The 13,507-nt window shown below is 34.1% G+C and overlaps 1 protein-coding gene across 26 annotated transcripts in view; it reads right to left on the bottom strand.

Annotated features, from left to right (window-relative positions):
- The window catches only part of LOC126754777 (glutamate-gated chloride channel), an 84,576-nt gene that overhangs the window by 11,062 nt on the left and 60,007 nt on the right, over positions 1 to 13,507 (bottom strand). For all 26 annotated transcript variants that reach the window (XM_050466902.1, XM_050466956.1, XM_050466964.1 and 23 more), the window contains 3 exons: positions 13,001 to 13,070; positions 10,849 to 11,085; positions 8,713 to 8,847 (listed from right to left, as the gene is read on the bottom strand). In XM_050466902.1, coding sequence (XP_050322859.1) covers positions 8,713 to 8,847; positions 10,849 to 11,085; positions 13,001 to 13,070 — 442 coding nt within the window. The remainder of the gene's footprint in view (positions 1 to 8,712; positions 8,848 to 10,848; positions 11,086 to 13,000; positions 13,071 to 13,507) is intronic.

The raw sequence follows: 13,507 nt of genomic DNA, 5'->3' as shown, positions 1-13,507 counted from the left end.
AAAACAGTTATGAAATATACACATATACAAATGAAAACATCAAAAACGAAAACATCAAAAACAAAAACATCAAAAAATGACAAAAAAAAAAAAAAAAATAACCTCATAATTGACTAATTAAATTAGTGAATTTTGAATAAAAAAAGATTAGTAATATTTTAGTAGAAAAAATGTACAAGTACACGTGGTTAAATACAAATGCTGCAGTGCTTTTTCACATTTATTTCTTATAAGGAAGCATGAACACGAAAAATAGTTAGTTAACGTTATTTTTGCTTTAAAGCGCAGACTTTTAAATTTTCCCTTAAGGGGTTACATGGGTTTATGGGTTTCGAAAAATCGATTTTTTTTATTGTCTTATTCAATTCTACAACACCTCTAGATTATTGTCCTGAATCCAGTTGATTGGAGTAATAGTTTCGGAGATACAGCCTTGAAAACTTGTGCGCTCGAGGCTAGCTAGGCTAAGTGCGCCGTTTTTAACGCGTTTTTCTGGAAACTGTGTGCTTGAAGTTGGTTGGCAAGATTTCTCGAGAACTACTCAACTGATCTTCGTGAAATTTTACACAGTTTCAATTATTTGAATAAAAATGTTGCGAAATTTTCACTGAAATTTTAATTTTTTTGTAAAATTTTCTGTCAAACATTCAATTCTCAGTTTTTCTCCTTCATTTAAGTCCAAGTTAAGGAATTATCCTCCCAATACGGGCGCATCTTTTTTCCGAGGGGTCACTGGAAATGGCGTCGCATTGGCCGAGTTTAAAATATTTTTTTCCACATTTTTTAGATTTTCTTTGTTAATAGTGTATCTTTGTAACAATAAAAAATTCGTATAAAATATTTCATTTTTTTATGAAAAAATAAATTGTTGAAAAAGACTGGTTTTTACCTGAGGTAACCTATGTAATCTCTTAAAGCGCGTTCACACACGCAGACTTTTGTCACCCATATTCGTAGTTTAGAAGCGTGGGGTCTGGAAGAACAGACGAAACAGACACCGATTCACTCAGGCAACGTGCTATGTGTGCTGTTAAACTATGTTCGCACGAGTACTCCTAAAGTAGGCGAAGCGGCGACGTGGGTAGAAGAAAAAGATAACGAATCGCTTGCGATCAGACAAAATGCTTTGTAAACCAGTTCATAACAGTTCGCTGCAAAACCATAAGGTATTGTTTTTCATTCTGAAGTTCTTTCCATGTTTGAAATTGCGCTCGGCTTTAAAGAATATTTACAATATGTTCGGAAATAAAATTATCCGACTTGAGTTCGGCAATTGGAGTAGCTCGTGTGGAAGAAATTACGCGATAATGAGGAACAGAAGTAGTCGCATGTAAACTCAGAGAACAATTTTTTGATTTTTTGCGCTGTACTACCTAACCTCTCTTTTGATAAATAGTTTACATACACTAGTAATGAATATTGTATCGTTCACTAAGTAATTTCGTTTGATGATAACAGCTGATCTTTTTGGATTTCCTTTGCAGCCAATTTCACACTTAACCGCTATACCCTTATAGGTGATGTTTGAAAAAAAATTCTTAAATATTTTGATATAGTTTTTGTTTGGTGGCCTATCGGCATATTTTGCTGTTTTATTATCAAAAGGTTAAAAATGCAGTTCAAGCAAGGTGAAAATCAAGTGATGTGTACGAAGAAGATGTATTGACCGAATGCCAATACAAAAATTGATATTTCGATCTTGAGGATGGAGCATGATCTGGAAGAACCCTTGAAGCCGATATGGAAAAAATAAAGTCATAAGTCGATGCTAATCGTCGGATAACAATTCGAGAGAGCGCTCCAAGTTTAAGTTTGTCTAACGCGACCGTTCACAAGCACAAGCAACGTTCGGGATATAATTTTGAAGCAAGTCTTATGGGTTCCTCATGTTTTTATAAAACGAAAATTCCTTCGTCGCATTAACGACTGTGATTTTCGTATTAAACGTCAAAGAGGGTATCAATTTTTGAGGCATATCGTTGAGGCGAGGAAAAGTGAATCGTTTAAAGGACTGTAAAGCGCAAGAGACCATGGTCTAAAAAGGATGAACCAGCTCAAAGCACTTCGAAGTCCGATATTCACCAAAAAAGGTTGTGCTGTCTTTTTGCTGGGATTCCAAATGGAACGTTTATTTTGAACTTTTGTCCTAGAAAAATCTGAAGAGTTTTGTGATAAGCTGGACAAATTGAATGATGCACTCAAAGATAAGAGACCTGAATGTATTAATGGAAAAGGTGTAGGGTTCCTCGAGGTAAATGCGAGACCTCATTCAAGTTTGAGGGCTCGCCAAAAGTTTTACTTATTTCGGTCTCTGCAAAATTTTTTGGCTGGGAGAAGCTTTCCTTTAATCAGTACCTCAAAAACCATTTGGACTGTTTTTTTCCCTGCAAGGGTCAACAATTTTACGAGCGTGGCACCAATTTCTTGTCCGAAAGATGAAGAAGAATATTAGTTATTTTACTTAGTGAATATAAAAATACTAAGTAAACGACCCAATACGAAAACGATGTTCGAAACATTTATAATTACAGTTAACTCTCCGCAGAATAGATTTAGTGTGTGGAGCACTGAATTTTCTTATTTTTCTTCTGTTTTTAATGGTACACCTAACTATAATGGAACGAATCATATTTTGATTACGCTGAGATACAAAATTAGAATCACGATTGGCTACCAAGATCGTGTGATATTACACCGTTAGACTTTTTCCTGTAGGGATATGTAAAGTATAAAGTCTATGCTCGAAGGAGTCACCGAAAATTGGACTCAACGGATGTACCATCTGAGACGTAGCCGCGGCCAATATTTGAAAGACATAATCTTCAAAAAATAAATGCCAAAGAATGTTCTTTCGAATGATAATAAACCTTCCCCATTATATTTGAAGTTTCTGTGTTTTTTTCTTTAAAAAAGTAGGGAACCTCATGATGGATCGCCTTTATTAGACAAGCTGTTTCTGCGACGGTCCTTAAAAATTTAAAAATGGAGCTGAAACGGCTCAAACCTTCATCAGTTGGCTATATATTTTTATACTACAGATAATATTCCAAACTACCATTAACAACAATTAAATTAAAATTATTCAAGTGATAATTAGAAAACTTCGTGTTTTATGCTTTTAAACTGCCGTACAGCAGAAAATGTGCAATTGAAAGTAGTTTCGATTTTTTTTTTCAATTTTTAAAGATTTTTTTTGGAATTTTTAAATAATAATTTACTTTCATCAGTTTTGTTGACATTTTTCTAACAATGACATTTCATTTTTCGCTTCCTGCTTTCATAAACGACTTTTTCTCACTTGAAAGAACACTGCATTTTTGCGAAAACCAAAAAGGCAATAAGTCAAAAATGATAAGTTTTTCTTTTTTAGTCATAGGCAAACATAAATAACAGCAGCGGTTTTAGATTTTTTTCGAGAGTTTTTCTTCGTATAGCAACAAAAATGTTAACGGAATTGAAACGTATTTTCGAAAATTGTAAATATATGCTATTTTGTAATTTTTAAGAATACATTCTATTGTTCATTTCCGTTAATTTGTTGACCAAGCGTTCCATACTCTTCAAGACAAAGTTGTTTATTAGTACACATTCTCATATTTTTGTAACTTCTTGCATTACATTCATTTTCAAGTTTTTGTTTTTCTTAGAGTTTTATTGATTTTTTTTTCAAGTTTTTACGTAGTTTTAAATTCGATTTTCCCAATCTATCTCATCAATGCATCTGGCATATAGAATTGTTCATTTATTGTCCAATTTCAATTTGTCTTGCATTGTGATGTTCTTCGCAGAATTCGCAAAATTGGGTGGAAAGTTAAGTATGTAAGTTTGGTAGTTCTGAAAGTTTTGAGAGTTTCTATGTTATTTGCGTAGTTGTTGCTTGTGGTTATATAAGTTATGTGTGTGTATTTGGTTATGCATGTGTGTAAGCGTGTATGTGTGTGTGTAGTTTATGATTCGAATTTCACCGAAATATCGTCAAATGAATTGGCGCTAGTTGTTGTTTTTAGTATTTTTTTGCAGTTTTTTGAATTTTTAGCAATAAAATTTTACTAAAAAGTTAAGCAAAATTTATAAAAATATATTGTCATTTAACTTAAGTTTAGTCAGTGTTGTGTACATAAAGTATGCTACTCAGAAATGCGGCTAATGTTGCACGTTGTCTAAGATTTTCGAACTGTTCTAAACACCAAATGCACAACGGCAACTAAAAGTACTAAACAATTCAAACTAAGTTTTTTAGTAATTAAATTTACCGCTTTACTTTACTATTTCTGCGTTTGTATGTATATATTTTTGTTTATAAATGCATACTTTTTTTATTTAGTTCTTTGTTATTTCAGTTATTTTGCTACTTTCAACTAATTTAGTGGATTGCTTTAAATTTTTCGACAGTTTTTGTGTGAATATACTATTTCAATCAAAGAAAATATTATAACAAATACTAAAATTTCTCAAAAATAATGTAAAATGTCTAATATTGCAATAATATTTAAATGAATATAACAGTTTATTGAAAATTTTCAAAAGTCCATGCTTCAAACTCAAAATGCAAATGAATATTAATTATTGAAAAGAGTGTGGCAGTATATTTGCTTGGCTGAGAAAAATATGGGCACTGAGTTTTTGAAAATGTTCAAATTAAAATTTTTAAATTTTAACCTACAACTCGATATCTGTTATTTTATGCACTCCAATATGTTATAATATGCATAAACTAGCAAAAAATTGTATTTGTACTTAAAATAAAATATTTTCTTCCTGATATAAAAACAAAAATCTTTCAGGGCTTCAAAAAAATGCGCGCAGGAATCGGCTGCTTAACAGTTATGTGAGCTGCATGCAATACTTTACAGTTTGTTACATAAGTAGACAGAGAGCTTCAGTAATTCTGAGTTATTTCCCATTTTGTAAGCCAAATTTTGAAACTACATGTTTCTGAAAGAATTTGTCGAGATCTAAATACCTCATGGTACATGAAAAAGGTATAAAGTAAATAGATATACAAGTATGTGAACAAATCTGCAAAGCTAAGTTGATTTCGTTAAAGAGATCATATAAAATGCACTAGCTCAGAAATAGAAGATAATTGAAGCTAAACATCTGCCAGGCAGCTTAAAGATCAAAGAGAATATCAAATATCGGTACAGTAGACAAAATGCATAAAATGATGAGAAAAGCTGCAATATATATCCGCAGAGCAAAGGTTGCTTGTACATACTAATATGTTCAAAAAATAATAAGACTTTGTTAAATTTTTAATTCATACTTCAAAATCTATGCCGTTCCCTTCAAATTAATTCACCTTGGCCCCAATACACTTGTGCCAATGTCTTTTCTAATCATCGAAACAGTTCTAAATGTCAATTTCCTGAATAGTCTTCAATGCGTATAGCGATTCACATTTAATATCTTCCATTGACTCCAAAAGGGTTTCCCCGTAGCGATCGTTTGAGTTTGCTGAATAGCCATAAGTCGCACGGAGCTAAATCAGGTGAACACGGTAGTTGCGGCATGAAATTGGTTGAAAATTTGTCAAAAAACTCACGAAAAATCAAATCAGTAATTTTGACTTTTGAACCTGCTTTGACGTGGTTTTTTCGGCTTCGGCTCACCTTTGGCACGATATTCGACCGCTTGACCATTTGCTTCCGGGTCGTAAGCATAGATTCAAGTCTCATTGCCAAGAACAATACGTTATTTTTCGAAAAAATTTAGTGATTTTGGTACCAATCGTGCTTTCTTTCACTTTTCTTTGACCCAAATGATCTTTCAAAATGGTCTACACTGATCCTTACGATATCCTAACGATGCCGGTAAGATCTTTGACTTTAGTCGTGGATTCTCAAGCACCAATTCTTATATTTTATTGAAGTGTTGATTACCAGTTGCCTTTGATGGCCGTCGTGAACGTGGTTCGTCGTCAACGCGTTCGCGATCCCTTTTGAATAATTTCTACCAATCAAAAAGACTTGCTCACATTTGAAAGACTCGGCACCAGAAATTTGATTCCGCACACAAAATTCTATGGAAATTCTTTGTTGAATAATTTAATTCTTCATTAAAATCGCCGAATGCACTTTACGTACTTTAGAAAAGCAAGCGTATACTAGACACTATTGATTATTTTGATGTGACATTTGGCAAAGATGTCGCCAACCTAAAAAAAAATGCTTGCGACGAATGGGCTTTCATGCGAATTAAAAAGTCTTACTATTTTTTCCCACAATAGTATGTATTTCGAATAATATAAACTTTTTATCATAAAGTCAGATTAATTATAAAGATGCTCCCTCTGCCCGAGTACGTAATTGCCATTGCACGAATTAAGGAGTACCGTTCACAAGTATGAGGTTTCGATAGTTATTTCTAGAGGTGGTCAACTCGCCATAAACTTTTAGTTCTATTTTTGACATGAAAAATTTCTCTTGAATTCCAGTAGCCTTTGAAAGCTATCCTACAACCAAGAAGTAGACTTCAGTGAGGAAGGAAGCCATATAACTCTTAGAAATGGTTCTACGTAAATGCGCAAAAACACAGAGAGAGAGACAGTATTGTAGTAAGCATATACGAATTTTCCTCTTCCTACTGGAATATATTATAAGTATGTCAAAGTGATCACCACTTGACCCAATACACTTGCGCCAACGTTTTTTTACAATTCTCGGAACAGTTGTTAAAGTCAGTTTCCGGAATTGCCTTCAATACTCGTAAATGTGGTATGGCAGTACTTAGAATTGAGCTTAATTTCGACTTTATATTGCCTTCTCTTGCGGAGAAGAGTATGAAAGTGGTGAACTGGACAGGTATACAGCAATAATGGCATACAGAGTCTCGACTAGGTAATGAAGTATGAGGTAGTGTCTTTTCAGCAAAATTAGTTACCATAATTGTCTTCGAACTACTAGACCACTCTAGTGCCTACCAAGCTGAAATCATAGCAAATAAAGCAAGTTTACTTACGCCGCTTACGATAAGAAATAAATTCGTATATGCAATATGTTTTGAAATCACTGAAGTCTTTTATAATTGCATCAAAGATAGTGAAATATTGCCATGCTCATGCTAACATCCTATTTCACGATAAACCTGCAAGGGGCTCCGGCGCATTAAACTAGAACTGATGAGGCAGATGAACTAGCTAAATGCCTTCTTGTAGATATTAAATGGAGCAACATCTTATAGATATAGCTGCCTGTAGATGGAGTTAGTCGCTCACTTGCTCAACAAGCAGGCAAACGTGGCAAGAATAGAATATAGTCCACAAATATCGACTATTAAAATTCAAAAGGAATGACGTAGGACCTGGAGTAGGGGTGCTAGCAGGTCACTGTATAATTTCCAGACATACCAGTAGACTGCGACCATCATACAATGACTATTGTAGAGCAGTAGCGGAGGAAGAGATTAAAGTACAACTTAGATGCAAATAATACAAGGCTTCAAAACACTCCGCTGGGTTTCTTGAAAATATCTCGGAGCTTGCAAACTTTTTGTAGTGATGAACTTCATCAGGCACACATAGTGTTTCAGAGAGTACATAATGTAGTGAGGGGATTGTAGTCTCGATTGTTTCACAATGGGCTTACTAAAGACCTAGGTGCCTTGCCAGCCAACTAATCTACCTGTGTACCATCCTACTTAAACGTTTTCATTGTTCTTGGCCAGAGGTTGCTCTTAAAACTTACGATTGGTAAGTGAGCATAACTGTTCAACACGTTTGTTTGTGTCGCGCAGCGCAAGCACAAGTTCTAACGATATAAGAATTCATAAAATACTCGTTCTAATAGAAAACTCAAAGCTAAGAAGCATGCATAAGATAATTAGAATTAAAGAAACATTACTAAAATAGAATAATGTGTTTTTAAATTGAGAGGAAATTTCCGTTTTTAAACAGCTACCTCGTTATGCTTAAATATCATATTCTTAAACTGCCAATTAGTATGCCACTAGCGCTTAGCATATCTCTAGCACTACAATTTATTAAATGCCGAATTCCCTGCTGATGCACGGTTAGGGGTATACATACTCGACTGCGTCAAGTGCTTGCTGGTGGTGAGTATGCTTAATGGTGGTATGGTGTGTGTGGGCATGTGTGTGCGTGTAGTTATTCATACTTGTAGTTATAAGTCTATGTGGGTGTGTGTGTGTAGGTGGGCGGTAAGCAATATTACTGGTGTTTTGGTTAACAAACAACTTCTTCTTTGCATATTTTGCATGTTTTCGAAAATATTACTTATGAAATGAAAGTAAGGAATGTAATTAATTACATATTTAAGTACGTAAGTGTAAACAAGCACAACGGAAAAACATCAACAAGTACATAAATTCAAATATTAATTATATATGTATATATATGTAGGCAGTTACATAAAAGAAGCAATTAAATAAATTTTTCAACGAAATTAGACAATTGCATAATTATTATAGTTAAATAATTGTATATATATGTATATGTAAATATACTAAATATTTGTAAAACATTATGCTCGTTAATAGAATATATTTCATTTTAATATGAACACAGTCGTATGTAGGCACCGTTTGGTACAGTTAAAGCAAATTATATGGCGCGTTCACATTTCAAAGATGACACAAACAATAATAAAATATTACTTGTTTGCATAAAATATGATTTCTTTAAACTTCGCATTTGATTAGCAACGCAGAAAAATTTTTTAAGAAAACCAAATAGGAACTGTAGAGACAACATACCCGTATTAGTTTTACTGTTGCAATAATCAGTCAAGAATTTTTCAAGTGTGAAGCGAGGTAGGTGTAAGTTCTTAACCACTTGCACGGGATCGCCCTCCTTCCACAGGAATACCAGATCGTTCGTTGTCCAACCATCTGTGAAAATTGGAATTTGATTAAGCGCTAAGTAAAAGAGCTATGCTTCAACAGCTGTAGAGAGGAAAGTATAAATCCGCAAATAATTTATTAATTACTGTAATTAAGGTAGGTGAAAAGTGAGTTTAGTTCACTGTGAATCAATAATAGAGGTTAAACGTCGGGAACTTCGTAAATAATATTTGCTATTATACATCTAAAAGTATATATGTATATACAAGTGGTGACATTTATGCTTAAGGGGCTTTGCTAGTTTAGCGGTATGAACCTCAGGTAATCTTTGCAATATCGCAAAAGGAGACAATTAATATGTGTAGTCGAAAAAGTCTTTTCGTATTTTGTCAATACATGCCGTTGCAGTCGTATATCTCCAATGCTACCAATCACATTATGTCATACCATAAAGTGTTGGAAAGGTGAGATTTTAAGCATCATTTAACAAAAAAAAAATTAAGTTTGGGTTCAATAATAAGTGAAAATAATGAAGAAATTCGCTATATTTTGACATTTTTGTATATTAAAAGGAACAATGCCACGTTAGCCACCAATGAAATTATTGAAGTTTACGAAGACGACGCTGTATCAGTTCGTGCAGCACAATGGTTCGCTCGCTACCGTTCTGAAAATTTCGATGTGAAAGATGCACCTCGCTCTGGTCGACCTATCGTTGAAGAAGTCGATGAAATTATGGAAAGGATCACATAAGCAGCCTTGACATCGCTAAGGAACTTAACATTCATCATCAAACGGTTTCGAACCATTGAAAAACGGCTGACGACAAAAAGAAACTCGATGTTTGGGTATCACTGGAATTGTCTGTGAAAAATTTAATGGATCGAATTAACATCTGCGTTTCTTTGCTGGAACAAAAAGAAATCTAACCATTTCTGAAACGAATGGTAACAGGAGACGAAAAGACGAGCGCAATATGACAATAATGTGCGAAAAAGATCATGGTCCAGGCGTGGTGAAGCTCAACAAATGGTCGCAAAGCCAGGAGTGACGCCTCGAAAGGTTACGCTGAGTGTTTGGTGGGATTGGAAAGGAATCATGCAATATGCGCTGATCCAGCCTGGTCAAACGATTGATTCTACAATTTTACTGTCTGGAACTGATGAGATTGAAGCAAGCAATCGAAAAAAATGGCCAGAACTGATAAAAAGAAAAGGCGTCGTTTTCCATGGGGACAACGCTAGACCACACACATCTTTGATGACTCGGCAAAAACTCTGAGAGCTCAGCTGAGAAGTTTTGATGCATCCACCATATAGCCTTGACCTTTCACCATCGGACTATCATTTGTATCGGCAATGCAGAACTCCCCTAATGGAGTAAAGTTGGCTTCAAGAGAAGCCTGTGCAAATTACTTGTCGAAGTTTTTCGCCGGGAAACCAGAAAAGTTTTACACTTAAGGGATAATGTCTCTAGCCGAAAAATGGCAACAAGTAGTCAACCAAAATGGTATATATTTGGTTCATTAAAGTTCATTACAAATATAAAAAAAAAAAAGTTGAAATTTGATTAGAAATACGAAAAGACTTTTTCGACTACTCTATAAAAAAAATTGTACACGAAATGTCGACTGTCTGAAAAAATAAAACTTGGTTTCGAATTTCAAAAATAGTAAAAATAAAATGTTGAGTATATGGTTAGTTCAAAATAAAGACAAGTCTATAAAGAAGACCCTCTAAATTTTTTTTTCAGGTGAATCGTTCTAGTAGAACCTAAGTAACCGTGGGTATCATTTTGAAAACGACGATTTCGAGAAAAACGTGTTTAAAGTTGCAGTTCCAATCGAATCAGTTTTGGGTGGCAGGTCAGCAAAATAACCATATTTTCAAAAGTAAGATGTCAGTCATATTCTCGCATAGTTAAACTTTGAAAATAAAAACAAAATCGTTTTTTTTTTATTTCTACACTAGCATACCCCCTTAAAGGCGCATGTTTCAAAATATAATTTATAATTTCATTCGTTTTTTTTTTGCTATTTTTTGCACTCACAACTAGCCATGCGTAGCGAACATATTTGTCGATCCAAAGGATATAATTTCAGATTCATTGGACAAGCCAGCGTCAGTGAGATACGAATACTGTACAATACGGAACCATTGGGAAAGATGCGTATATAAACATTCGGCATGATTATGTTGTGGAAGTGACCCTCTTTTTCGTTTGAGAAGAACAAATCGGGCATCCATACACGATTCGCTTCGGTCAATGTTAGATACTTGAGGCGACCTGCAAAGTGATAGCAAAATGTGGTTATTTGAAAGTAGAAAATATATTGTACAAAAGTGTGTTATGATTGAGAAAAATTTAATGTTTTGTTTACTACTAGCTAAGATAGGTTAAATCTAGTAATTGAGACCGTAACAAAAAAATATTTTTGCAATTAACAGCCCTGAGACATAAAAAATATTGTGAAAAGTACATACATATATGTATATCAGCATATTTCGGGGAAAGAAATTATCTGTAAATTGTTTTTGCAACAAGCTTTCGGATTTAAATAATTCGAAAGTGAAATTTTAAGCTCGAATCTACTAACCGAGAGAGTATTAAAATATTTGAAAGTTTCTGAAACAGAAATACAGCTCACCTCACGAATTATTACTTCTGAAGATACTTATGCCTTTGAATATTATTAAAGCCACTGTTGAGCAAAGGATTAGTGGCGCAGCACAAACCACTAAAGAGACCTTTGTAGCAAACGAATCTAAGTTAAGCTAGTCTCAAAGTGTAGTAAAAATTTATGAGAAGTGTCTTCCAAATATAACATTGTGCGCTGATCGAGCGGGATGGGAAGCGCTCATGGAAACCAAACAGCGAGGAGAGATTGAAGAAGGCATTAGTCGCCTTATACAAGTACTGTTGCAGAACAGCAATTGGAAAGAAGTGGGTCTTTTTAGAAAATGTGTTATTCTGGCTTTATGAAAACGTAGTTAATATATATGAGAGGCTCCGAGCAGGGACACATTGAAATTATCGACTAATTCGATTCCATTCTTTAACATTTTTCTCACTACCTCGCTGAAGCTTTCCTAACGGTTTTTTCAAGGATGGATAGAAGTTAAGGGGGCGGGTAAGAGGTGAAATGTGCTTTAGAGAGCTCTCGATGAACTCTAGTTTCAGGCTACTAAACACTTTCGCCATATTAGACTTGTATGCCCGATATCAACGGACGAATTTTAAAGGAAGGGCACCCTAACTCCGCCTTCATAAGATTGGAAGCGAAATTGAAATATCTTGTTAGACACACTGTTAGAAAACCCAGCGAAGTGGCTACAGTTGATATTAGCGAGTTCAAAACGCTTCATTAATCTATGAGGCGATGTACTTGAAGGAGTTTTTGGTTAACATAAAGGACAGATAGCTGCCCAAGTGAGATGGATCAACCCTATGAACTAACCTAAGCTAACCTTGAGCGAGCTTTTCGGAGAGAAGAATACAAGAATATACAACCTAACTAAATTATTTTGCAAATGTGCTCTCAAATTAGGACTGTGATCCACTATATTGATTTTTGGATTGTCTTCTGATTTTATATAACTTTTGAAAGCATTTAATTAATTATGAAATATTTTTATGTAAGATTTGAGAACTTTACTTTAAATATGCTCATAGCGTTAATATGAATTGGGTAGATATTAATTGTGTCTTCTTTGCTTATTCCCTTTTATATTAAATTTCAATTTTGTTTTCATATCTTAGTTCCACAATTCCTTATAAGTATTTCGTCGCCTAAAATGCAGAATAACGTAAAATCACTTTTCAAAAGTTTATAGGCGAAAGAAAAAGGATATAATAGAAACCACTTATATTGAAACAAAATTTTAGTTTGGGTTGTAAAATGGTTATATATTGGTTATGCATTGGTTATATATTGGTTATGCATTGGTTATGTATTGGTTATATAGTGGTTATGCATTGGTTATATATTGGTTATATCTCACAGCGGCAGCTGAAAATGTTTTGCTACGTATAGTGATTCGTAAGCAATAAAAAACTCAATTTCGAGTTTTTTGCTGTTACGTTGTTTCGCATTTTAGGTGACGATATGCATGGAGTTTTCTGCAATTAAGTGTCTATATAATTAAAATTGCTTTCCTTACTAACCAAATACGATAAATGTAAGCGATTATTTCCAATTTACCTTGTATGTCATCGAATTTCAGCCGCTCATCGGTCCATTGCTCGCGGAAAGTCAATTGCACGCTGTATTCCTGTACACGCACACACACACACACAAAATTGTCGATTAGTCGAATTCATAAATAAAAGAAAACTTTCAATTTTATATAAGCAAATGTGATTATTCAAGTCTATGATTTTCGATAATGATTATGTAACACTAAACTACAATGGATTTTGCTAATTCTCTAATGCGCTTTTCGATTTAGTTGGTGGCCTAGTTGATTAGCGAGTAAATAGTGAAATGGGTAAATTGCAATTTTGCATAGTCAATTTATTTCGATTTTTTGTTTTTGTTTTTGCAATGCAACTAAATGGGCTCTACGAATTTTGAGAATTTTTCTTTTTTACAAGGTTTTGCATAAGTCGAAATTTGGCAATATATTAAGTGATTTTGATAAAGCAACTCGTATGCGAATGACGGTGTTGTTGGTGTGGTATGGGCCGCGCAATTCTTTGATAATTTTAT

The sequence above is a fragment of the Bactrocera neohumeralis genome, chromosome 2 (genome assembly GCF_024586455.1).
Source record: "Bactrocera neohumeralis isolate Rockhampton chromosome 2, APGP_CSIRO_Bneo_wtdbg2-racon-allhic-juicebox.fasta_v2, whole genome shotgun sequence".
NCBI lineage: Eukaryota > Metazoa > Arthropoda > Insecta > Diptera > Tephritidae > Bactrocera > Bactrocera neohumeralis.
This window is presented reverse-complemented; position numbering and strand designations above follow the sequence as displayed.